At 39.2% G+C, this 27,495-nt stretch overlaps 2 protein-coding genes across 8 annotated transcripts in view; one reads left to right on the forward strand and one right to left on the reverse strand.

Moving 5' to 3' along the window:
• The window catches only part of ANGPTL2 (angiopoietin like 2), a 53,340-nt gene extending 41,187 nt beyond the window's left edge, over positions 1 to 12,153 (forward strand). The window contains exons 3-5 of the mRNA XM_089675282.1: positions 6,620 to 6,813; positions 8,411 to 8,681; positions 9,661 to 12,153. Of these exons, the coding sequence (XP_089531408.1) occupies positions 6,620 to 6,813; positions 8,411 to 8,681; positions 9,661 to 9,860 (665 nt within the window). The 3' untranslated portion in view covers positions 9,861 to 12,153. The remainder of the gene's footprint in view (positions 1 to 6,619; positions 6,814 to 8,410; positions 8,682 to 9,660) is intronic.
• RALGPS1 (Ral GEF with PH domain and SH3 binding motif 1) overlaps positions 1 to 27,495 on the reverse strand; it is a 577,572-nt gene that overhangs the window by 312,379 nt on the left and 237,698 nt on the right. The window lies entirely within an intron of this gene.

Here is a 27,495-nt window from a genome sequence, read left to right on the forward strand (position 1 = left end):
ACATCTTGAATATATTATTTTGTTTAAAAATGCATATCATTAAGGACGAAAGGAGCTTTGTGTATTAGATGTCCCCAAAGACTGGGGATGGGGGTCAGAAGAAAATATATAGGCTTTGCCAGATGACCTCTAACCTTTATTAAGCCCTTCCTGAAGTCTAACTGGAAAAGTTCCCGGTAAAATCTGACACTTTCACCTAATAGATTTTGTCTAATAGGTTTTAGCTATTTTACTTCCATTAGTCTCTAAACTTCATTTAGGATTAAAAATTGCGGCATCTGCAGTATATGATCTGTTCATATACACGGAGATGAAGAAAGCACCCAAGGCAGCCATTGCCAGGAGGGGCAATCATTGATAGATTGGCGGAGCAGTCATTGCTTAGGACAATCATTGCTACAAATATGAGTCTTTACTTAAGAGGGGCAATTATTGCTAGGAAGAACATTCAATGCTTGGACAGAGAAGTCCTAGGAGAGGCAGTTCGGGCTGGATGGATATACACTGGCAGTAAATTCAAACCATACAAGATGTTTTGTACTTTTGCCCATGGCTGACAGTCAATCATTCAATAAATTTCCAGTTGCTTAAAAAGAAGCCAAAGTATTAACAATAATGTTTTGAGTCATAGTTATAATGTTTACAATAAAAAGGTTGTATACAGACTTGCAGATTGTCATTCTTACATCTATCTGTTACTGCAATAAAATCACTCTGCCTCCCTGATCAACGACTGTAAATATAAGTTCCCATTGCAACCTACCCCAAAACCATAATTTATAGCGGTGTTGGAAGTTTTAATTGTCTATGTTGCCTCAAGGCATACATGCTAATTTCATCAGCATTGGAAACTCTTGTCAGCATGTGAATCTCTAAAATTAACTTCAGTGGAAGCTGCATGGTCCCTGTACTTGTGCTAACTACTTGTGAAGAGCAGAAAAAAAGGGCTGGGTGATTGGTGGTTCCTTGGGCCTTAGCTACAAGACTAAGGAGTGCTCAGTAGATCACTGCTAGGAAGTTGGGTTTCATGCACCAAGGTTTTACTTTAACGGTAAGACCCAGCAAGGTAGCAGGCAAAAAGAAGCATTCGACAAGAAGAAAAGGTTATGGCAAGAGGTTCTCAGACAGTAACAGTAAGACAGCCTGTTGGAATACAATGTTCATGTATTTTTGTGCAATAACTATACCAACGGTATTCAGTAGAGATATAGTCTTCAACCAGTAGATGGCAGGGTTTAGAAGTTTGTAGTTGCATCTATGATTAAACTCTGTTTTCTCTTTAATAATGTTCCTGTTTCCTGTTAGCAGAGATGCAGCCGAAAAACACATGTGGACTGTGCACTGTCTGTTCGTAGGGAGATATACAGAATCTCTAACAGAGCCAAATAGTTGAGAAATTCAGGCAAATGATAAAAGCACAATGTCAATACAAACATCGGACAAGAAACAGGGTTATAAAACAGACTGGGGAGGTAACCAGAATTTCTATCTTCAATAAAAGAGACATACAATGCAATTCACACAATGCACCAGCAACCCCTAATAAGTAGTCTCTATATAACTTATACCTTCAGGGACTAATCACATTGGATATGGGTAGGGAGAACATGGGGAGACAAAGTCAGTAGCAGACACATGCAAATAGGTAAAAGGAAAAAAACTAGGGGAGCCACAGAATGAATCCAGGTCAGCAGACTGCAAGGTGGCAGGTTCCTTGCAGAACTCCAGCAAGTTCTTCCGAAAGATGAAGTTACCCAGAAAGCATCCAAGCAGGTCAATGTAATGACTTGTTTATAAAAACCTTTACAGTGCAGGTGCACTATTGAAGCAATTCTACACAGAAAGAAACAGAATCCCCTACGCGTAATTCTTTTGCATCAAAAAGAGGTAATTAATCACTAAAAGCAGCACATTTAAGCATTCTGGGTCTGCCCATCCTGTCACTGAGTTTTGTGGTTTGTAATTAAATTTGGTTGTTTAGGACAAGGATTTTATAGAAAGACCATAACAGAATATTCTTAATGTTGACATTTACATTTTGTGAAGAACTTCGTAATGTGGTTTTACTTATATGCATTCATTTAAATTTAGGCTTAGAGCTGCGTGAATCATATGGAACAAATATTTCCAGTTAACCATCAATGGAGCACAGGGGGACATTGCCTAAAGGTCTTCTGACAGAAGGTTAAAGTTGAAAGAGTTCTTTGTCCTAACAACCCAATAGAATCGTAATTTTGGTGACTACAGTACTCCTGTTCAATATTTGGAAGTAGTCTACAAAGTTATAACACAGCAAGATTTCAACCAATGTTGTTACATAGGAAACCGCAAGTCTTGGTCAAAGAGCAATGAAGCTTCCACTTTCTGCTGACGCTTTCAAACATTTCTTAACGTACTGTATGTCCTTAAGGCAGCTGAATAATAACTCTGGTCTGCATTACAATGTTAACAGACTTCCTTAACTCTGGAACCACTACACCATGGCATAGATAGCACCCTTAGTGTCATCTCACGCTACCCTCAAACTAACCATATGTTCTTATTTAAGTTGGATCCTTAGAAAAGAAACTTGGCAAATAGGTAGGATTTTTAATGCAGAAGTGACATACTATGGGGTTGATTTGCTAACACATCAAAGCCGATTTTGAAATTGTGCGAATTACCGTGAAGTCGCACGATTTCAAAGTAGGGTGACTTGCCTATTTGAGGTGCGATTTCCAAGAGATCTGACACAGATGTCTATGCAAATTGCAACAAAAGTACTGCATGCACTACTTTAGAAATCGGTGCGGCTCTGAACAAGTTGGAACCGCAACGATATGACCGCTCTAATAGCGGACAATAGGGTTCGATTTGGCATAAGATTTGCAAGTCGCATGGCGTGCAAATCGCACCCGATGTGACTGAGGTGTTAAACTGGAAAGTACAAAATCTGGTGCAGCTGTGCACAGAAACCAATCAACTTTGATAAACAAACCAATCAGGTTTATCAAAGCGTAAAGGAGAAGTACAGCCAACGCTCTTTTGGCTGTACTTCTCCTATGGATCACAGGAGTGAGTGTTCCTTCTGCACTCCTGTGACCTATTTTAAGCCGACAGCAGGCTGAAGCCCACTGTCTGCTGATGTCACTTAGCTGGTCCAAGCTGGGGAAAGATCCTGACTTCAAAGTCGAGATCCACCCCAGAATCTGGAGCACCACCTGGCTCAGCCTCTCAGCAAGCCAGTACCTGGCTCAGCCTCTCAGCAAGCTGCAGAAAGCCTGAGCCAACAGCACTCTCCCTTTCCACAGCCCAGCACTCCAGTGAGCACTGGGGGGGGGGGCAGAGCAGAAAGCAGTGACTGACAGCCATCGCTCACACTTCGAGCCGACAGTCGACAAATGCATCCACGAAGGTAAGTATAATGGAGGGAAAAAAAAAAGCCCTACTTCTCTTTTAATTGAACAAGCTGAACTTAGAAGCTGATTGGCTACCATGCACAGCTGCACCAGATTTTGCACTCTCCCATTTTAGTAAATCAACCCATATGTCTTCTCTACAATAAAGTTTCTTTCCTGCCTGTCTACTAAGCTGTGGATGAATGACCTTCCGCACATGAGCGGGACTGACGTTATCTCGGCATGACCAATGAAATGAATATGGCTGAAGATCAGTACCAGGAAGCAGTCTGGCTGAAGGTGTCAGTGGCCAGCAGAGACCTCCAGGACATTGCAAGTGTAATTCGGCTTTAAATATTATGCACAGCTTCCCTATTCTGATTTGCAATCTTATTTGACCCTCAAAACCTCAGACTACCAAAAATACCTCCCACCTACAAGAATCATTGAAACAATGGGATTCGCATCAAATGTAACTGTAAATATTATTTACAGTTATAGCTCTTGAAACCAGTAATTTCTTGCATATATCTGCACAATTTCTTTTGTTTTAACCTGGATTTTGAAAATACTTTGATAAAATTTCATTGAACAAAACAATGGGATTCAGGCAAACACTCAAGCATCTATTTCTCCTTTCATTCCTCCTACTCTTTGAGAGCTGCCTAGCAGCAGATCGTGGTCCACTAAGGGCATCAAATACATCTAAGATCTCCTTTTGCTGGATGCTATAAAGTTGTGAAATGGGATATATAGAGGATGGGTAGATGATTGAAAGATCTGCCCCCTCCATTCATAGATCATATTCCATTTATAGAAGCTGTAGCAGGGCTTCTATGAATGCATGAATGCAGCAGCTGGGCAAAAAGGGCGGGCATAGTTGGGCACTCTTAAGAAGAGCCTGTGACAGCTCCAACAGTTCTATTAACCCCCCCACAGCAGCAAATTGCAGTGGCGGGGGGTGTGGGTATGAACAGAGGAGGATTCAACCCAATCAGAACAAGGGACACATACTACTGACTGTAAGTAATATCCCTTGTGGTGTTTTTTTTGTTTTTTATTTTAGCTGCACTTAAGATTTTAACATTACTGCTTTCCGTAAACATTGTGGGTGCTAATTATAAATAAAATAACTTATATAAAAGAGTAATTTTACGACATGCATCTCTAATTTGATTAAATCTGCAAAATTTCCACATAACTTGGAAACATTTGTTATCAATTACGAAGTCCGAATTTGTCCTTCCATCTTTTTGGAGGGTCTGTACTGCAATAAATCCCTCATCTGACTACATCAATTTTCCTTGGTCTTTGGAAAGTACATTATTTGTGGATAGACGCATCCGCACCTTCGTTGATTCTGTCTTACTCCTCCTGGCATGCTGTCTGTATTTCCACAAGGCTGCCGCGCCAGACCTGACAAGTCTCATTCCGCATTTTAACACTAATCGCACAGTGATCTTACTTTAAAGAGCTTTCCCAGTCAAATTTACTAGATAAATACTGTATTTGAGGCAGGACAAGCTTCTACATAAATGCTAAAAAGAAACCAGTCACGATTTAAGCAAGACCAAAGAAAACTCATGCTTAAGTTATTATAATTGCGCAAGGCTATTTATGAAAGATTAATATCTGACCTTAGCTTAACTTACTTGAAACTAATTTCGCAAATTTTTATACGAGGAAAAGAAACTTTATTTTTGGACATTTCAAATTGTGTTAAAAAAAAAACTGTCGCTTTTATAAGGATCCTTATTCTGGTGTGCTCAATTTTTGAATTGAGGCTACTGTCTGAAGACAATTCTGTAGGTGAGTGTTCCCTCTGAGATTTGACACTTGCAGCCCTGTCAGCTGCCTGATTTTAGGATGACAGGACATGCTGTCTGCCACCTTCTGAGTGCGATAAACGTATCAAATAACAGAACTCTCTAGTTGTTTTTAAAGGATTTTTTTTAACCGCTTTCCCACCGCCCTATAGCAGAAATACTGCTTCAGGGCAGCAGGGGTGCGCAAAATCACGTATATATACATGATTTTGCATTTCCAGGTAGGGGGCACATGCCCTACCCGTGCCAACATTCACGGCCTCGGCTGTCAATCACCGGGTCCCGGACGGTGATTACTCTCCAGCACCCGGTGATTGCCGAGTATTACCGACAGGGGAGAGAACCGTATGTAAACAATACAAATCTCTCCCCTGACAACTCCTGCACACTGCTTTGTATGGCTCTGCATAGCAGAGCCATACAAAGCAGTGTGCTTATAGTGGAAAGCACACAGCCTAATAGTAAAACACACACAGCACACAGTTAACCCTTTGATCGCCCCAGATGTTAACCCCTTCCTGACCAGTGTTATTAATACAGTGTCAGTGCTTTTTATTAGCACTGATCACTGTATTGGTGTCAATGGGGATGTCAGTGACACCAAGTCAGTTCCCCTCAGTGTCAGAATGCCCACCGCAGTTCCACTGTAAGTCGCTGATCACTGCCATTACTAGTAAACAAAAAAAATGCCAGCATATATACCATTTGTAAACGTTATAACTTTCATGTAAACAATTAATTTCCATGTATTGGGTTTGTTTTTTTTAGAAAAGACATGTAGCAGAATACATTTTGCCCTAAATTTATGACAAAATGTGATTTTTTTAAATTTTTGGACATGTTTAAGAGCAAAAGGTGAAAAATATAGTTTTTTTCTCAAAATCGTCAATCTTTTTTTGTTTATAGCGAGAAAAAAAAACCGCACAGGCAGTCAAATACCCTGAAAGAAAGCTATTTGTGGTAAAAAAAAGGACGTAAATTTCATTTGGGTGCAGCATTGCATGACCGCGCAATTGTCAAAGTAACACACCTGGTCAGGAAGGGGGGTAAATCCTCTGAAGGGCAAGTGGTTAAAGTAATGCTTGCATCTATAAAAAAAAAAACACCTCAGATGAGTCAAGGTTGTCATGCAGCCTTCCTTAGCACTTACTCGTTAACACATGAGCACTGCTCAGTCCAGGAAGAAGGCTCACCCACTGCTGCCACCAAGGAAGAATCTGTAATGTCACCAGACTGCTCTGAAGGATAAAAGGTACGTGTAGGATGTTTTACAAAGAACTGTAACATAAGGTCCCGTTTAACTTTAAATACATTTTTAATACGTCTTACTACAATCATCAATAATATAATGGTAGGAGACATATGCAACAAAAATAATGCAGTCTGGGAACTGAAACCATCTTGTCCTTGTGACAGGTCCATGGAAAGATTGCCTACAGGCACTGGAGGATGGACATGACACCAGTGGCATATACCTGGTAAAGCCAGAGAACACCAACAGACTGATGCAAGTGTGGTGCGATCAGCGACACGATCCTGGTGGCTGGACAGTAATCCAAAGAAGAAATGATGGATCGGTCAACTTTTTCCGGAACTGGGAAACATACAAAGTGAGTAAAACTGGGACAACACAAGAAAATTTAAACTATAGGTTAAGCTGCCCCACCAGAGTACCTGGCTTTGTTTCTGCCTACCTTGGAGTTTTGGGTGTTTCTGCCCAGGTAGCAAGTGGGTACTTTTTTTTGGGGGGGGTGGGAATATCCACATTCCCTTTCTTGTACTTTCCAAAACAGCTTACTATAATATTAAAGGTATGCAAATCTTCTTGTTTCCTGTGCTGAAAATGAAGCTGCCTTTTTCCTACTTCAAATTTTAAAGTCTGACAAGTCACTTTGCATAGTTTGCAAGTTTGCAAATAGTCAGAGGCAATCGAGTGACCAACCATACCGTACTTGAGAAGGGGTCTCTTATTGTAGCAACTTTTTCTAAAGGATAAGTTCGTCTTTTGTGACACCTGTATTTAGGATGTGACATGTTACTGTACAGCACCTGCCTGCACCCCCAACCCCCCCTTCCCCATCATGACAGCAGGTGGGGGATCTTCTCCCTGCACCCACTGTGTCACAATTTAAAAACACTGTGGCTGTGTGGGGCTCTGCCCACACAGCCGTGTCATTCATTCATAGAGAACTTTGAATGAATTAACTACAAGTCCCATCTGTCACCACAGCAGCTGGCTTGTAGTTCTCAATGAACTGCAAAGGAGCTGGTGAGCGCTCTCATAGTTTATTAATTCTTCCTGCACTTCTGTAACTTTCTGCTCACATGGGAGGTTTGGGCAAACAGCTGTCAGGAGCCTGGCATTGCACCTGTGATCCACTGATCGTGGGTTCAATACTCAGCAGGATGCAGTGCAAAAGAATAAATAAATGCACATATTGTACCAGCTAAATCATGTACTTGTTCCTTTTTTTGTTTTTATAAAAGGTGAACTTAGCCTTTAAAAAGCAAAGCCTAAAACATTGGTAGAAAAATTATCTTTACTTTGTAAAAAAGAAAGAAGAGAAGACAGATTAATTCATGATAAAGAAGATTTTTGTTTATAGTGGAGGGAGGAACACATCATGGGGCGTGGGACATAAGAGACACTGCTGTGAGCCCAGGTCTTGTAGTACTGCACCAAGAAGAAGCTGGGGACAGAGCTGAAGAATGGAGAGGGTAAGTAGAGTTAGCCACATAATTTTGTTTAATAAAAGGAGGGGGGGGGGCAAGTAATCGAAAAACTATAGTTATAGTTAATAAAGACACAACTTTTGGCACCTTCTTTTTGTCCCTTAGCCAGACACAAGTCTAAAAATGGTTCTAAAATGCATAATTTTAAATAAATACAAAAAGAAGCAATGAAATGAAATTGTTAAATAAATACAAATTTAAAAAATATATTTTTTTCTTGACAAACTTGACTTGAAATAGCTTTGTAAATTGCCAGGATACATATTGAAAGTAATTAAAGCTTTGCAGTGTTATTGGGGTAATTGACTTGAAGATAAAAAATCCAGACAAGCTTTTTCCTAAGTTTGCTTTGTTTCTACAATTGAAAATGTATCTTTTGTGCATGAAGTGTATTTATACCGTGCTCATCATTAATAAAGTACTAAAAAGCAGCATTACACATTTAACACCATCTTTGTTTTTTCCCCAAAACAGCAAGGATTTGGTAACATTGATGGAGAGTATTGGCTTGGACTAGAAAACATCTACTGGCTAACTAATCAAGGCAACTACAAATTACTAGTTACCATGGAAGACTGGCAGGGACGCAAGGTGTTTGCTGAATATGCAAGTTTCCGCCTGGAACCTGAAAGTGAATTTTACAAATTGAGACTTGGCCGTTATAACGGCAATGCTGGGGACTCGTTCACTTGGCATAACGGAAAACAGTTCACCACCCTGGATAGGGATCATGATGTGTACACAGGTAACAATTCTGTAACATGCTGCTTATATTCATTTTATGAGTGATAATATTTAATATCAGGAGCTGTGAAAATAATTAAAATGAATCAACTAACCTTACATTGTGATAACAGCTAAGATACAACCCAACAAGTAAACAAAAAAATCTTACTCATTTTATATGTACACACAACCCATTCGTGGATGTTGTATTATTACAAATCTGACTGCAAAACTGTTTAACTTGCCAACATTTTTGGAATAATCACTTGTAAAATATAAAAAAGTTTAGTACAGTTAGTAGTAACCTTAATAATTTTCCACGGCAATTAAGCAAAATAGCTTGGCCCATGACCTGCTTCCTGCCTACCAATGAGAGAGAAAGAGTACCAACAATCTCACTCAGGTCTTTGTCAGGTTTTACTATTGTGTGTGTCCACTGGGTAAGATTTCCAAGACTTGTGTGTTCCATGAAATAGGAAATAATAGGAAATCACTCCACGGGGGCAGAGACAGCTACAAAACCTTACAGATGTTCAACCTTTCCCGTATTATCTAAATTTAAATTAAAAAAAATGTTTTTGTTAAGTTAGTACTTCTAAGCAGCATATTTAAAAGTTTCTTTCCAGTAGTTAAATGGTGCCACATTCTATGAAATAATGTACTTACTCAAATGTGAAAGTCACGGCTAAAGTATAAAAGAATAAAAAGCAAACACTTAAAAGTAGAGTAGTGTACATTTTGTTTTAATATACTAATTTAAACAAAGAAAAAAACACAAGTGTAATTAGCAAATAAACCGAACAAGACTTTATAATATAGCCCAGCCACCAGATGTATATTAGAAGTCCTAAATAAATGTATACTTATTTCTAGAAGTCCAATTTTTCAGTGAAAGACCTTTCAGCTCAAAATGGTACAGATAAACTGATAGTCCACAAGTTTGGGGAGGGGGGGGGTTTAAACCTGATCACTTGCAAATAATTTGTGTTCTATTTTAGGCAATTGTGCCCATTACCAGAAGGGAGGATGGTGGTACAACGCATGCGCTCACTCCAACCTCAATGGTGTATGGTACAGAGGAGGGCACTATCGTAGCCGCTACCAAGACGGTGTTTACTGGGCTGAGTTTCGAGGTGGATCCTACTCACTGAAGAAAGTTGTCATGATGATCAGACCCAATCCTAACACTTTCCACTGAATTCAGGACTTATTAACATGAAAATCAAAAAGACTCTCCTACTTTGGAAGCACTCCCGTGCAGCAGTTTTTGGTTTAAGATGTGCCAGAGAATCTCATGACATGCATAGACTAAAACTGTCCACTCCAGTACTGTAAGGTGTTGAATGTCTACTTTACCAAGTCCTTTGACATCTCTCAAAAAAACAACCATTCCCTTGACCTCTGTATTCATATGTCTTACCAAATCTATCTCAGAATACCAAAAGTGGCCAAGAAATCTCAATTACCATTGAGTTTACATTACTTTCTCCTTCTAAATCAAGATCACTCTTTAGAAAACAAAAACAGGAAAACATATCTATATATGTCACATATGTAGGCCATAGTTTAGAACATTTTAAAGTACTATGTACTGCAAAAACATTTGTATTATCACTTTGTTTTGTTGTTTTTTGACACAGGACATGACCTCCAATGAATTGATGTAGAACAAAACTAAGACGCTATAGAAAGTTACTTTCAATACTTTATATTATATTCATTTACTGACAATAGCAAAGACATTTGGCAAAAACATATGGTTTAAAAAAAACATAAGCAACCAAGGCTACCCAAAACCAAAAGGGAGCCATTTTTTACCCTCCGAGGACTATTTTCAGGATTAATTTTTCTACGGATGCTTCACAATGTACTGTAAATGTACTGTAACCATCTCACTTCCATTCTGTAATGTCCTACACAAAAGTGTAGAATCAGGGAACTATGGGCTGGGTTATAAAAGAAATAAACCGTAGGAAGGGAAAATTGTTGTTTCCTGGAACAACTAATCAGTTACTTTTGTTTTTTATGCTCTGCTGCAAAACCAGCACCTGGACTCTGATTGGTTGCTACAGGTACCACATACGTTTTCTTTTCCTTCTTTCTTTATAAAACCTCCCTTGTATTTTGCTATAACCAAAAACATTACCTGTACAGTATTTAGATGAATATGTAAATATATATTTTTTACAAATACATGACATATGCTACAATCTACGTCATCTGCATAAAAAAGAAAACATGTAAATTGTGTTCATAACTTTTTTATTTGTCTGTCATTCTCCCAACACTTTCTTTACGGATGACTGTTAGAACCAAATAAAAAAAAAAGGTATCCACCTTTGCAGGCAAACGTTGGGTGCCAAGCAGTAAAAATATTTAATGTTTCAGTGATATATGAAAGATAAGCGCAACAACTTCCAAGCAGCGAGCCTTTGACAAAAACTGTAATTCAAAAATACTGAATGGAAAAAAAAAAAAGAATCCTCCATCCACCTCATTTGTGTGGTTGAAGGAATCTGTTAGCTTTTTTTTCATTCATCAGCCAGCTGGCTGAATGAAAAAACTAACAGCGTGTAACCAGCTTTAGGCTAAAATTAGGTTTTACCTCCTGCTTTATGAGTCTAAACAGCTACACTAAAAAGCCAGCAGCAATCAAACTAGAAATTACCTTAGCATCTGCACCCCCTACAGCTACAAATTTTGCAAGCTCTTTCTGGAAATAGTATTGAAATAGCTTTAACTGAAAAATATTTTTATAACTGATTAGCATTTTGGCCACTAGTATTACCATGAAAACAGTCATTTTCCCCCAAAGGTTTAGGGTTACTGTTGGAGTGGGGGTTACTTGAGGCAAAGGATCAGTAAATGACTATTACTGTTTCCAGTGAGTAAAATTAATTTTTTGAAAATGAGAACTTATAGGACATGCAATGAAAGTTATTTTATTTCCCAGAGATCAAAAAAAACAACGAGGATGCAAGGGTACAGATAATAAACTGATTTCACCAGAGGGAACAAGCGTAGCATACCCACAAGTGATGCGGAGAAGTAAGATGTTAGCTAGGGACGCTGATCTCTTTGTGGACAAGGCGGCTGTAAGTGCTTATTGTTGCTTTAGTGCAATAACTTATTTAAAACTTTTTTTTGAATGGGGATGGTATGTAGTCTTTTTTTGACAGGATAGGTGCACTTTAAGTTGTTCAATTCTAGAAATAGTAGATTAACATATATTGTGGTAGAAAGGCACGTTTCATTTCACCTGCCCACTCTCCAGAGATCAACATAAGGCAATGTAGATATGCCATACATCACTGCGGTTCACATTTTGCCACATGGCACTTTTAGACTTGTCATAGAATGGCACTTCATTATGAATCCAGGTTTGTCATCCCATATTGTTTCATATGACAGGTTTTTTTATTTTCATTTTTTGTGTACTACCAACTGCTTGTTGTAAAGAGTTGTCAATAAAAATGGAAAAGAAAATCCTATTTTTACGAAGCTGTGTTATTTGTACTATATAATAGGCATCAGGTTTATAAGGAGGGATATATCAGGAACCTTACAAATGAATTCCACTGAAGCTTCACCCCAAATTTATTAGCCCTAATTGTACTCCAGCAAGGTTTAACCCCTTCCAGATTTAAACTGTTGCCCCTGAATCCTGGCAGGGAAATCTCACCCTTCCCCATTTTATAATATTCAGAGCTTGGCTTTGATGTGAACTTGTGGTATTATGGGAGCACCAGTACCCTTATAGGTGCTTTAAAGAAAAATTTGGAGAATGTGCTGTAGAGAAGGAAACTCGGAAACTCATGGAACAACGGATTAACAGTAAAAATCTGATAGGGGGTTTAAAGCCCTCTTCCCTCCAAAATGTGAAAAAATAGGTTTTAAAAGAAAAAAAAATAGTAAACCTGTACTTTGTCAGGCCTTGAATGTCCACTGTAGATTTTTATGGCATCCAACATTTTAAACCAGGTCTCTTGAAGAGTAGCTCCTATTGTCACTAATATGTACAGGTGAAGCTCCTCTTATACTTCTGAAAAGGTCACTAATTTCATCTGGTGCAGGTCAACAAACTACAGTTGCAAGAAAAAGTATGTGAACCCCTTGGGATTACGTGGAGTTTTGCATGAATTGGGCATAAAACGTGCTCTGAACGTCATCTAAGTCACAACAATAGAAGAACACAGTCTGCTGAACATAATACTACACAAACATTAGATGTTGCCATGGTTTAATTGCACATAACATGTAAACATTCACAGTGCAGGGAGGAAAAAGTATGTGAGACCCTAGCTTAATGACTTCTCCCAGAGCTAATTGGAGCCAGGAGTGAGCCAACCTTGACTCCAATCAGTGTGATGATATTGGATGTGTTGCTGACAGCTGTCCTGCCCTTAAAAAATACACACCTGTTTTGGGTTTACTGCTTTCAAGAAGCACTGTCTGATGTGAACCATGCCTTGCAGAAAAGAGCTCTCAGAAGAACTACGATCAAGAATTGTTGACTTGCATGAAGCTGGAAAGGGTTACAAAAGTATCTCCTTGAGCCTTGATGTTCATGTGTCCACGGTAAGACAGACTGTCTACAAATGGAGAAAGTTTAGCACTGTTGCTACTCTCCCTATGCATGGTCGTCCTGTAAAAATGACTGCAAGAGCACAACGCAGAATGCTGCATGAGGTAAAGAAGAATCCCAGAGTGTCAGCTAAAGACCTACAGAAATCTCTGGCACATGCTAACATTTTTGTTGACACATCTACAATAAGGAAAACATTAAACAAGAATGGAGTACATGGGAGGACACCACGGAGGAAGCCATTGCTGTCCAAAAAGAATATTGCAGCACGTTTGAAGTTTGCAAAAGAGCACCTGGATGTTCCACAGCACTACTGGCAGAATATACTGTGGACAGATGAAACCAAGATTGAGTTGTTTGGGAAGAACACACAACACTATGTGTGGAGAAAAAAAGGCACAGCACACCAACATCAAAACCTCATCCCCCCTGTAAAACATGGCGGAGGGAGCATCATGGTTTGGGGCTGCTTTGCTGCCTCAGGGCCTGGACAGATTGTTGTCATTGATGGGAAAATGAATTCCAGAGTTTATCAAGACATTTTGCAGGAAAACGTACGACCATCTGTCCGCCAACTGAAGCTCCGCAGAGGATGGGTGATGCAACAGGACAATGACTCAAAGCATACAAGTAATTCAACAAAACAATGGCTGCAATAGCACAGAATACGCCTTCTGGAGTGGCCCAGTCAGAGTCCTGACCTCAACCCCATTGAAATGCTGTGGTATGACCTTAAGAGAGCGATTCACACCAGACATCCCAAGAATATTGCTACACTGAAACAGTTTTGTGAAGAGGAGTGGTCCAAAATGACTCCAGATCGTTGTGCAGGTCTGATCTGCAACTACAGGAAACGTTTGGTTGAGGTTATTGCTGCCAAAGGAGGGTCAACCAGTTATTAAGTCCAAAGGTTCACATACTTTTTGCTCCCTGCACTGTGAATGTTTACATGTTATGTGCAATTAAACCATGGCAACATCTAATGTTTGTGTAGTATTATGTTCAGCAGACTGTGTTCTTCTATTGTTGTGATTTAGATGACATTCAGAGCACATTTTATGCCCAATTCATGCAAAACTCCACGTAATCCCAAGGGTTTCACATACTTTTTCTTGCAACTGTAAATATGCAGTTAAAGGTACAGCTCTGACTTTACTAAGCCAGCCCATCAATCCACCAGTCCACATTTCTTCAGGGCAGGTCTGTAAACATGACAGTCACTTGGTGCTGGAGAAGATCCTTCCTCCAAAAGGGTCAAGTGATACAGAAGGGTAATGTAGAGAAAGATGGGGATTCTTTAGCTCTATACAGGTATAGCTTTGGTATTTACAGTATGAAGATACATACTGGGAAAAAATTAAAATGCTAAACCTGGATTTCATCAAGACACCAAAGAGCAAAATGTGCTATTTAATTCACAGTGTGTTTCAGGCTCTAGCAAACATTACTGCTTTTCCATTGAAATGATGATAAACAGCATGTGAAGAGTCTGTTCATTCAAAAATGATAATGTAAGCTCAGTCAACTACTTTATTTTAAATGGTGAGGTCTACCTACTAAGATTCCAGCAAAGTACTGCAATGGTGGACCTTTTAAATGGAAGCTAACGATCGTGAGTATTTCATGGCCATTTTTCTGTCTCTCTTTGACTTTGTGTACTGACCACTAGTAAAAGTTTAATTAAATAAAGTTATTGCATAGCCTATACAGGAATAGAGAGGAAATCCGTCCAAACAGGTAATCTTTAGTTGTCACCAGGGTCAGTAGAACTAGTGTCCCCATTGGATGATTTTCCTTCTATCCATGTTCTAGTGACACCCCATAATTTGGGATTTTTTTCAATTTCACTCACATGAAATGGTAATATAGTTGTATATTTTGTCTTTAAGTTTCTTAATTTGTTGAGCTAATGTGAGTGCTTGGGTAATAAAGCATTACCAGTGGAGGTTATCAGTCTTTAAAAGTATTGGTTACAAACATGGACAAATTTGTTGGTACCCTTCAACAAAACCAATCAGGGAATCAAAGCATTCTGTAATCTGAGAGCTGACTAGAGGAAAGTGACGTACCCCTAGCTTCACAGGCTCTGAGAAACAGAAGAGCTGAGGGTATGAGTCATCAGCTTAATCTTTTAGGAGAAAGACTTCCAGATAGCAGAGATCAGAAAGGATCCAGACTGGATTCAGGTTAGAACACACTATAGTTGGATGTGTTCCATTCATTTTTCATGTCTGAGGTGTACCACAACTTTAATATTTTCCCAAAACAGTTAAATGAAAGGCATGCTTTGAATATTAACATTTACAGTCAACAGTGTGCTTATGTTAGCACTCAACCAAACTATCAAGCTATCAAAAGGTTGGTGTCATAGCTGATAAAGTGCAGCACCATGGCAACTGCAGATCAGAGGCTAAGATGGCAGCTTGCTTTGCTGTAAAGACTGGGAGGGTTTAGTTCCACTTTAAGTAACTTGTATTTTCCCTTATGTTTCTACATGATAAAGGGGTGCATACATCATGTGATTTTGAGAAATTATATAGATTAGTCCAGAAGAGAGGCCTCAGCAGTTTTAAGATAATATGGCTTATATGAAGATTGTCTTGGAATTTCAATAAGCTAAGTGGAATGATAAAGACAATGACAGAGCAAAAACCAAAATTCTTCAATATGATTTGTGGAAAGGAATATAAAATGTTTAAGCTGTCTTGCATTCAATGTCATTGGACAAGCCAATAGGACCACGGCTGCCTGCACGTTGTGGCACAGAGGTAATAGACTTGAACTCTGAGGTACCATCAATGTTTACTTAGCCCCCCTATAGCTCCTTACTTGGAGACAGCACTCACCTAGGTGGATGCAGCCTTAATCTGACATGCATCTGTCCAGCCACCGACTCTGCACTGAGATCTGAGTGATCAAAGACCACTGATCGCTCAGTTCTTCCCTCCGCTCTAAGCAGAGAGCTGTGACTGTCAGTCACCGACACTCTGTTCTGTCCCTCCAGAGCTTACTGGAGCGCTGGGCTATGGAGAGGGCAGGAGCTGTTGGCTCAGGCTTTCTGCAGCTCGCTGAGAGGCTGAGCCAGGTACTGATCCAGGCTTCTGGGTGCATCCCGACCATATGGTCAGAATCTTTTCAGAACCTGGACCAGCTCTGTGACCTCAGTGGCTCTGTGGCTGAAGCCCTCTGTCTGCTGAAAACAGGTCACAGAAGTGCAAAACTAACTACTCCTGTGGTCCATAGGAGAAGTATAGCCAAAAAAGCTATAACTTGGAAAAATGCTAAAGTGCTAATTAACATGTAAGTGCCTACATATGCTGCTGACAGGTATAAATGCATTATTACTGAACAGTTTGCCCTGGTTGAATATTAGCTTCAACTAAAATTAAGTGATTACCTATTTCTGGGGGTATTTACTTGATACATATACACTGTGGTTAGGACAGGTAGGGCATTTGTTGGTTCATTGGTCTAGAAACATAGATCGGTGAGTGTTTATTACAAGTGTATTTGATTGAGGGGTAAAAAAACATCAGGATTGCTGCATTAGGCTGACTAATCTTAGATATCTGCCTTTTGATTCCTCAATACCTGACAGATGTACATCCAAAACACTCTTTGCTTGGGTAAAGCTATCTGGCAGTCAGATCAGTATTGGAAAGGTGTTGTGCTGTATAAGGTAAGTCCCTCTAGGCGTCAGTTACTACAATCCTGTAAGGTGTTGTCAACTAAGTGGGTATAAAGCATTTCAAACTCTTTATTATGTCTGTGATCAATTCTGGTGTGTAGTTCAGAGAAGGGGAGCAATATCTGATCTATAAGGAAAGGTAACATACTTTATTTTTGTTTATCACAGCCTTCTATGCTTTTCAGTTAAGCATCTTGCCACCTCAAGAGATTCAATAAAGAGCATCTACAAACGCTCAAATATCACATTTTCATGCAAGATCCAATTTAACAGCAAATTCACAATCCCAAGAAAATCCAGTCAGTATTGCAACTGCAGATTAATAATCCAACTTCCCAGACAAAACATAGAAACCCTACTTTTTGGCGTATTAGTGTAAATTTACACATCTTTAGAGGGCTAACTCTTGTGGAAAATTTCATAATTTTTTTCAGGAAACACTTGTATGCTTGAGTTTGGCAGGTCAGCTAGGGATAAAATATCAACATTGAAGGATTCTTAACAGAAGTCTTAAACTAAACAGTGTATCAAACACTGCATAACACAGATAATGTTTCTCTGGAGAACTCTGTACAGGTCTCTGGACAATCTCAGTTCAGTGAGTTGAAACGGGGTCAAAAAAAGTAAAGAGCAATTCAAGAGGACAAGTATAATTAACCAATGATCCACTCAAGGCAGGACATTTTACCTGAATGTACCTGAAGTAAAGCTAAAATATGCAACTTGACAGCAGTCAAAATGGAAGCACCTAGAGTTGGTTTCTTCTAGAACACCTCAAACCTAACAAAGTTGGAAGGTAAATACTCTGGCCTGTCCTTCTTGAAACACACTTCTCAATATAAGCTGCCTTGCTCTTGTGCATACAATGAAGAAATCAGAGGTCCTACATAAGTGTTGAACTCACACCAAGTAGCTCAGACTAAGCCATAAATATTCAAAAAAAATAATTCCACAAGACAATTTAGCCCATAAATACATTTTTATTTTTTATCATATATATTCGACGTTTATTATAACATATAAACCTCTACCAAAACTTCAAAAATTCAACAAAAACATTAAAAATGAATATGTATCCCTAAAAATAATGAAAGTGTCTATCCCTGTAAGTGAATAATACTACTACTAAACATTAATGTCTCGATCCATCAAACAATACTATATATCTGACAAGCAAGCCTTTAAAGGAGGCAAAAACTTTCACATACCATGTTTCTGTGTAGTAAATCTCATCTCCGTATGCCCCTTTTCCTTCACTTCCCATCTGTGGGTGCAAGTAGTCCACACATACGTACAGTCACGTGTACCCTTCTGCTGAAGCTACAAATCCCAGATGTCTTTGTACCTGCTGAATCAACTTACCATGCTTGCCTCTTTGTTTACTTCAGGGTGGTCCATGGGCATTTTCTCTCTGCTTTTACTCACCAGCCTGGGTACATCAGACCCTATTGGCATAGTTTGTGTCAGCAGCAAGCAGGAGAGGGTGCCTATGTCCCCACATGTAGAGTGAATGTAGCCACTCTCATTAGAATGGAAATTTTATTTTTGTGAATGTGCTTCATGAAGTTGCAATTTGAAGGGTCACAGATAGCTAGCAATAAGTGCATTGAATAAAATTTTCTTATTTTACTTGGGTTTAGTATCAACTTAAACACTTTCACTTAAACTTAAAGCACAATAAACTGGGCTCATAGCTGAAAAGCCGACACTACATGTATGTGCGCATACCTATGCACAGCATCTAAAGCGGCCGGGGACTACACTAAGTAAAGGGAGCCTAATCTTTTGTTGGCCCACCTTCACCTTACCACAACTTCAAAATGATCCTGTAATGTGAAGAAAGGCCTTGCGGACCAAAAACAAAATTGTCAAAGGTGGAAGGGGTAAGTCAGCTTTCATGGCATAAGCTGAGATCTAAAAATGACAGCACCTTAAGGCTGCACATGTGATGGGTATTCTTTGCAAAGTCAATTTCCACCACACTCACTATGCTAAGGGAAAATTTGCTTGCCAAAAGAACAACCAATTTGCCTTTAGTGAATCAACCTACTGTGTGTGTGCTTTTCAGTCATTTTGGCACTCTTGCAACATTAGTCATTGGGGAGATTTCCCCAATGTGCCCTGGATAAAAGGGGGACTGAGGAACAAGAACTGATGTAACACCTCTCCAATGGGGACACAGGCAGCAACCAAAACCTTTTGTTTGGGTGGGAAAGAGTTTCAGTCTATATGGTTTTTATTGTCCTATGTGTTTTCTGACCCCCACTCTCTTGGCTTTATGTCCTGGTGTCACAGATCTGCAAAGGGCAGGGACTTCTTTTTAACAGACAGCAAAAACAAAATAAGAGATTGTAGCCATATCCCATTCTATTGAAAACTAAAAAGAAAAAAAGTTTTGGCAGGAGTTATTCTAAGCAAGATCCCTCATCCTCACACCTAACACTAACTCTTAATCCCAACGCACAACCTTACAACAGCCATAATCCTAACACCAATATTACTTTAGCACCAACACTTGTCTTGTAGAAAAACAAATGTATCCCATAATATGCTCAAAACAAAGAATAGGCACCAACCAAAATTAAATTCCAAGAAGCTGGTACTAAATGTCAAAATAACAAATTTACTGAATACAATATATCTGATTACTGAGATGTTGAGGAAATAAGAAAATTTCCAACCAGATGTATTTATGAAGAGGGACACACAAGAGGAATGGCAAAATGAAATACATCAGCTAATCAAGTTTAAATGGAAAAGTTACATATTTGACAGGATTTCTCTGACTAGAAAGGGTATAAAATAAGACACCCATAAAACAGGGGTTTTGATTCCCTGACCAGAAGTCCTGCATTTCTTCTTCACATGAAATAGGTTCCCATCTAAAAGCTTGTATATAATAACAGAAAGACATTATGATTGCAGACAGGCCCAAGCTTTAAAAATAATTTCCTGCAACCCAGCCAAAGGGTCAGGATCATTCCTCTGCTGAGCACACAGCAAACTGTGAACGTGTCTCTAGTAGTAAGTGTTTTTCTAGTCACTGCAACCAAGAAATAACAAGGTCAGGTGGTGACATCTTGGCAGTTCTATGGTCCCCATTACTCCTGGCGCAAGAAACATCTGTATTTATCAACACCATAAATAATAGGTTGTATGATGTAATACAGAGAGGGTAAAATAAGGACATAAAAAGGTAAGGCGTACAATTATTTATAATAATTATACCAATGGTATGTTAAAACAGGAAACACTTGCAAGAAAATCCAATCTAACAGAATAAATAAGTTGTATTTTTAGAGAGTACTCTACTCTGAGCCATTATGGTCGCGTTTATCAGAAGTAATTTTCGACCTTCACTTGCTTGCTGTGCTATATTTTTATGTACCTATGTATCTTGAACAGTCTCTCTTTTGACTATATGTCAGTCAGTGCTGTTCACATAGCTGTTAAACTGCTGAAATTAAAACACATACCATGCAAGCTGTGGGGAGAATATTTTATTTGAGGATTATTAGGGACAGTCAGAGTTCTATTGGTAAGAAGCAACAAAGCACAATTGTGACTGCCTTGAATACATATATAATTACATACTATAAAAAGAAATGTGTTTTCTTTAAAGTCACAAACACATAAGTATTCTGTTAGACTTTTCATGAGGAGGACAGGGACGCTGATAAGGCAGTGCAACTGGCCCTTTGCTTCAATCACCCCCATTCCTGGAGCTCTGGTCAACCTGTGTGACCCCCCCTTTTTTGCTTCAGCTTCTCCTCCTTTACATCCCACCTGCTGCAGCAAGGGGAGATGTAAATATGTCGTATTTGTCAGCCCCTTCCTTTCCAGATTGAACATAGTGAGCAGTACCAACCACTCCTGTGTTCATTCACAATGGAAATATAGTAAACAATGTTTACTATGCTTCAGTCTGTGAATGAACTGGGAGCCTATGTACAGAGTGCTTCCTGTTCATTTATTATATAGTAAAGGGGATTGGGGATCTGTGTCCTCAGTCCCTTTCTCTTTTTCAAAAGTGATACATTAGGGGTTTGTTTAGATTCCTGATATTTCACCAAAGCCCCCCACCTGTTAAAAAATAATAATATAAATAAACTTGTAAACAATAATTAAGGACTCATTCACACATGCTTTGCTCTCTGAATAGTGATCCATGTTTGGGTTGCTCTTCAGAGAACATATGCTAGGTGGCGATAAGGAGTTGTATCGTATCCTCACTGCCTGCTTTAACCCCTTCAAACCCGCACTAGTGTGTACCAAAACCACATGCATTTGTTCATGTGACTGGAGCCGCCTGTTACTCTATGAGGATGTAGCAGCTGTATGAACACATCTGCAGTTTCTAATTTGACAGGTGTACAGGTGTGAGTAAGTGACCCCAAATGCACACTGTCTGTGTTTGCGGTTGTACACCTGCATCCACACATACTTGTCAAATTAGGACCTGCTGATGTGTCCCGACAGCTGCTGCATCCAAGTAACTTAAAGTCCCTTTCACACAGCTGGTTTGATAAGGTCAGTTTTTCAGGTGGACAATATTGGATGGTCCATTCACCCCTATGGACAGGCGAGTATAAATTAATCCAGTCTGCTAAAAAAAAATAGAAGGGGATATGTCCTCTTCCGTTTAGGTGGATAAGATCAGAGGGTAGTTGGGTGTACACAGACAAAGGAGTCTGAAAGGGGCCTAACATAACATTCCTGCACACAGCTCCAGGAGGCTCCAGCCACATAAAAATATTGCTGATTCAAATTGTACTGGCCACTGTGTGATTGAGCTTTATTTATTAACTCAATACAGTTTTATCTTTTAGATTTAGCAGCAACTTTGTAAGTTGCTGTGTTTCTATCTACTAATAATCATTTTAGTGTATTTTTACCAAACATATGGTTTTATTTCCTGAAAGGGAGGGGGTGGGGCTTTCAGGTAGGCTCTACAGAGCCCCGAGATTTCTAACAGCAACCCTTAGAGCAGGAAATAACACATTGGATTCCCTGCATATAGTAATCTTTCCTCTAAGGATGCTGTAAGAGTCACTGCAAAGTCACAGGGCAATTCTAGGAGCCATTTCAGTCTGACCACGTACTGGTCATTTTAGGAAAAAAGTAAAATCACTGAGTGAGTAGGGATGTGAGAATTCAAGGAGATGTGAATCCCTGAGGATGGAGAAAGAACTCATATTAAGGTAAAGTTGGATGGACACCAAACAGTTTTACTTTTTGCCCAGACAGTTGAACAAATCATCTGTTAAGAAAAAAAGACAAAAAGCAGAGCCAAAACATTCTGTCCTCTTGTAAAACCATCCCAGGCATCAATCCTTGGGAAATGTGAGTAAGAAAAACAGCTGATAAAACACATTTTATATACAGGGAATATAAAAAGTCTACACACCCCTGTTAAAATATCAGGTTTCTGTGATGTAAAAAAAATAAGACAAAGATAAATCATTTCAGACCTTTTCCAACTTTAATGTAACCTATAAACTGAAATCACTTGAACAACAAACTGAAATCTTTTAGGTAGAGGGAAGTAAAAATAAAAAACTAAAATAATACTTTGTTGAAGCACCTTTTGATTTGATTACAGTCTTTTTGGGTATGAGTCTATCAGCATGGCACATCTTGACTTGGCAATATTTGCCCACTCTTCCTTGCAAAAACACTCCTAATCCATCAGATTACCCCACAGATTTTCGATCGGATTCAGGTCTGCGCTCTAGATGGGCCATTCCAAAACTTTAATCTTCTTCTGGTGAAGCCATTTCTTTGTTGATTTTGATGTATACTTTGGGTTGTTGTCATGCTGAAAGATGAAGTTCCTCTTCATGTTCAGCTTTCTAGCAGAAGCCTGAAGGTTTTGTGCCAATATTGACTGGTAGTTGGAACTGTTCATAATTCCCTCTACCTTGACTAAGGCCCCAGTTCCAACTGAAGTAAAACAGCCCCAAAGCATGATGCTGCCACCACCATGCTTCACTGTGGGTATGGTGTTCATTTGGTGATGTGCAGTGTTGTTTTTGTACCGAACATATATTTTGGAATTAGGGCCAAAAAGTTCAACCTTGGTTTCATCAGACCATAACACATTTTACCACATGCTTTTGGGAGACTTCAGATGTGTTTTTGCTAAATTCAGCTGGGCTTGGATGTTTTTCTTCATAAGAAAAGGCTTCTGTCTTGCCACTCCACCCCATAGCCCAGACATACAAAGAATATGGGTGCTTGTTATCACTTGTACCACACAGCCAGTACTTGCCATATATATGGCGGCCTCCCAGGCCAGTTTTCTTCTCGTCTTTTCATCAATTTTGGAGGGACGTCCAGTTCTTAGTAATGTCACTGTTGCGCCATATTTTCTCCACTTGATGATGACTGTCTTCACTGTTCCATGATATATCTAATGCCTTGGAAATTCTTTTGTACCCTTCTCCTGACTGATACCTTTTAACAATGAGATTGATAGAGTCCCAAATGCATCTTCCAATGCTTCAAATCATGAAATTTCTTCTTAATCACATTAGTGACAATCACCAATAACTGCTCTTCTACTGTATTAAAATAGTGATTTTATTCTCCGCTCTATGGCTTCTTTTCTTCATTTCAGACTAACCTCTGCATGCATTGGTCAACTACCCAAAGGACAATTAGCTATGATGACAGAATCACTTCCCCTTTCATACTAGCAGTATACTTGATCACACATTCTCACATCCGCGCTCAGACGCCTCCACCACTTTCAACTTATAGCACTGACTCTGGCTTAGACGTCGTTTGCGCTCTTCTCCCCGCTGCAGATCCACACTTTGTGACGTTATCAGAGGATGTCTGGGGCCTCCTGGCCTAACGCGTTTCATTACAATGTATTTCAGGCACTACCGTGTCGTGGTTTAGTTACCCCACACTGCTTTGTTTTTGTAATTGTACTTGTTTTCATGCACTCTTGACTGGATGTGTGTGTTGCTAATTGTCTTTCTCACATTTCATGTTTATCTTAGCTTATTATGTCAATCTGTATTTCACAATAAACATTATTTTTTTTGGAAAAAAAAAAAAAATAAAATAGTGATTTTATTCACCGGATGTGCTCGCACCTGAATATCTCTGATCTTACTAAAATAGCATGATCAGCATGCGCTTTTTGTCCCGCAGGGACCCAATGTGTTGCTCCAAGATAAACACCAATCTCTCCTCTCCTCTATTCCATATGCTGTAAAGATTCTCAATAAAACCAAATCACATAAGGTGGAGAACAAAGAATACCCACATAGTGATTATACCATAAAAACTTTTATTTATCCCAAACCTTAGGAGATTAAAAAGGTTCTTACAGCGCACCACACATATCACACTTAAAAACAACAGAGCATTGTTCATATCGTGCATATCGGGGTTCAGAACAGTATAGTTACCACTCGTGTCTACTCCTGGAGTGCCTTGATGTCATATGCCCCTCCCCTACACGTAACCCAGCCCACTCTGTGCAACTCTAAAGTTGACTGTACAGTTTTACAGAGGAATCGAACTTTGAACATATCATTTATTTTCTAAATCATAAAGCAATCAAAGAATAAAATGACAATTTTGGCTCACTGCAAAGAAATGGGATTAAAATTACCCCAAATTAACCAGGCTGAAAAATCCAACTGTCATTTCATTGCTCTAGCTTATTTTTCTTATTTTTGATTGTTATTCAATAAACTTTATTGAAGTTGTTGATTAATTGCCAAATTTCAATAATTTACAATTGATGGAATACTGATGATCAACTCACGGCTGGCAGATTGTCTCATTTCTGGTGATTGCTTAAGACTGTATTTCCAATTCCCAGTGGATGAAAATTGACTGAAAATTGTGTGTATAGGCAGCATAAAATATCAAAGTTCAAAACTCCTATTTAAAAAAAAACAAAACACACAAATACTAACATCTAACATGAAAATTACTATGCAAGCACCGATGTGCTGGTGATCAGCTGATCTGATGTCTGATGATCAGGTGAGGTTGAGCAACCAAACGGCTAATAAGAACAAAGGCTAGCCTATGAGACAGACCCAGTATAGGCCCAAGTCTTCTGCTGTCCCCTTTAAAGTATATGTAAACCCTAACAATGAAGTACTCTTATATGCTGTTAGTCTGTTAAAAATACCATTGGAAGCATTATGTTATATCTAATTGATAAGTGCAAAATAACCTGTTGATCTTGTCAGAAATTCAGACCTGTCCTGTGTCCTCACTCCCCACATACTTCTTGTGTTATCTGACAGAGCCGAATAGCTATTATCTTGGACTACAGAATGATTACCCTTTATGTTGTAGAGATCTCAGAGTGAAAGTGGTTGAGTGGTTTAGCAAAACACCACCGGTAGGGTTGACCTCATTCACTTCACAATACTGCTGTATTTTGTCACGTGGGAACATGTGCACGTATTGCAGAGATGTGCTGCATATGTGTTCTTTTGGTTTTTTTTCCCTTGACATACGTCTTTAACTACCCCTGAGTGCCCACAGTCCCCATTATGGACATGCTTGCTCCAGCTGAATGATGCAGTATGTAGTAAAGAAAGGATGAAGCCCTGAAGCTTGCACCTATAGCAAAAAAAAAAGTCAGCAAATGCAGCTTTATGCCCTGAAAGAGTTTTCTAAGAAAAACTGTGCTAATGAAATCTGGTGATCCTTCTAAAAAATGACAACAGATCACCTGATACATTCTCAGACAAACAAAATTCATCACTGGCTGTGCACTGCTGAAAGGTAAAGACGCCGCACCTGTCTCATGGCCAAAGATTGGCCTTCGTACAGGGTGACCAACGGGAGTAAGATGGGTTTTTAAAAAACAGTACTCAGTAGATTTTCAACTCGAAATGTATTTATTTTTACAAAAATAGAGGTCAAAACATGCTATTTGAGTTACTTATTCAAATTATGAAAAATAATGTCATTTAGATGGTGATCATCCTCTTGAATGCAGCGGAGGAGCCCTGTATTGACCAACATTGACTTCTCGGTGAAATAGCCACTGCGTTGCTGTGACAGACTTACCACTTTAAACAAAGCTGTCATAAGCAAACAAACGATTTTGCTTTACCTGACTGAATTTGCATTTCAGCGGGGGGGGGGGGGGGGGGGTACACCTAGCTCATCACCCTCCCATCACCACCTAATGTGTACTACCTATTCTAAGACCATCCAAGACTCGGTCACCCTTTCTAACAATCATAAGCCGATAAGGAAGAATACAGTAACAAACACTATCTCATGTGTTGCCAAGTTGTGTAGGTGGTGTATGAATTTGGGAATCAACACCCAAAGACATTAACACAATCAAAGAAGCACTGATGACCTGAAAAGAAAAAGTTAGCTGGAATTTAAAATCTGCATACAGACATACAGAGCATAAAGAAACTACAGGATTCTTGCTGTCAAATTTCACCTTTTCAAGCATTTACTAGGTTCACAGAAGACAGATACCATTTGTGATTTAGACTGTAATTTGGTAGCGCAGAAGTTTGTAATGTAGAAAAGCTATGCAGAATTTCTAAGCCAATAAAATAGACCTTTCATGAAAATTTTAGAAGGTATTCATGGGGCTGAAACACGCGACGCTAAAGCACATTAGAATGACAGAGTCCAGTCTTTCAGAAGACTGCGTGTAATGGATTTTTTAAAAAGGTCAGACGTGCAAACCATACCTCTGCTGTCTTCTTTCACTTCTATACTAAAGTATGATTTGACAACTTTACAAATCTTAGGGAGGAAAATATGAAAGGCAGATGGCCCAAAGCAGAATACGTGAAATTAATTTGTCTGCGTAATGTAACGCGCAATGCACAACTTCAGGGGAGGGCATAAAAAAAACACAAAGACATGGCACTCAACAGAGACAAAGCTGCCTAAAGCCAGATGCCAAACTCCAATTAATGATTCACTTTAATTTTTTTTTTTTTTTTTTCTTTTAGATTTGGAAATATTTTAGGAACATACTTCTTTCAATGCATCACCCTTCAAAACCGCAGAGTCTGGTTATCATTTAAAAAGGGATTGTATGTAAACTAATCAGTACAAACAATAGAACAATCGACAGCTAGAAGGCTGGAGGAGATTCTGCAAACTAAACGTAAAAAAAGGATACCACTTTTAATCGTGTAGTGCACTCTCTGATGTGAAAAGTGTATTGGTCCTTTGAAACAATTTTCACCTTTTCTAAAGAAAAGTGTTATCAATACGTGAACTGCCAATACTTTTAAAGAAATATCCCCAAGAACCCTTGCTCTCTAGCCTCCTTCTCCTCCCATGCTCGTCTCTACTACTTCTCCAGAGCCTTTTCCATCCTCTGGAACGCTCTACCTCAATCTGTCTCCTATCTCTACTTTAGGTGATCTCTAAAAACTCACCTCTTTAGGGAAGCATATCCCAGTCCCAGGCCAAGAGCAACCTCTTGCTCCAGTCCCTCTTTTTTTTTCCACCTGCTGGTGGTCATCAGTGGAACGCAAATCCGGTCTGGAACTAACCCTGACAAAGTGGCCTAAAAAACCCAGACTCGACTCC

The sequence above is a fragment of the Staurois parvus genome, unplaced genomic scaffold (assembly GCF_062004578.1).
Source record: "Staurois parvus isolate SC_StPar_1 unplaced genomic scaffold, SC_StPar_1.0 ptg000154l, whole genome shotgun sequence".
Classification (NCBI taxonomy): Eukaryota; Metazoa; Chordata; class Amphibia; order Anura; family Ranidae; genus Staurois; species Staurois parvus.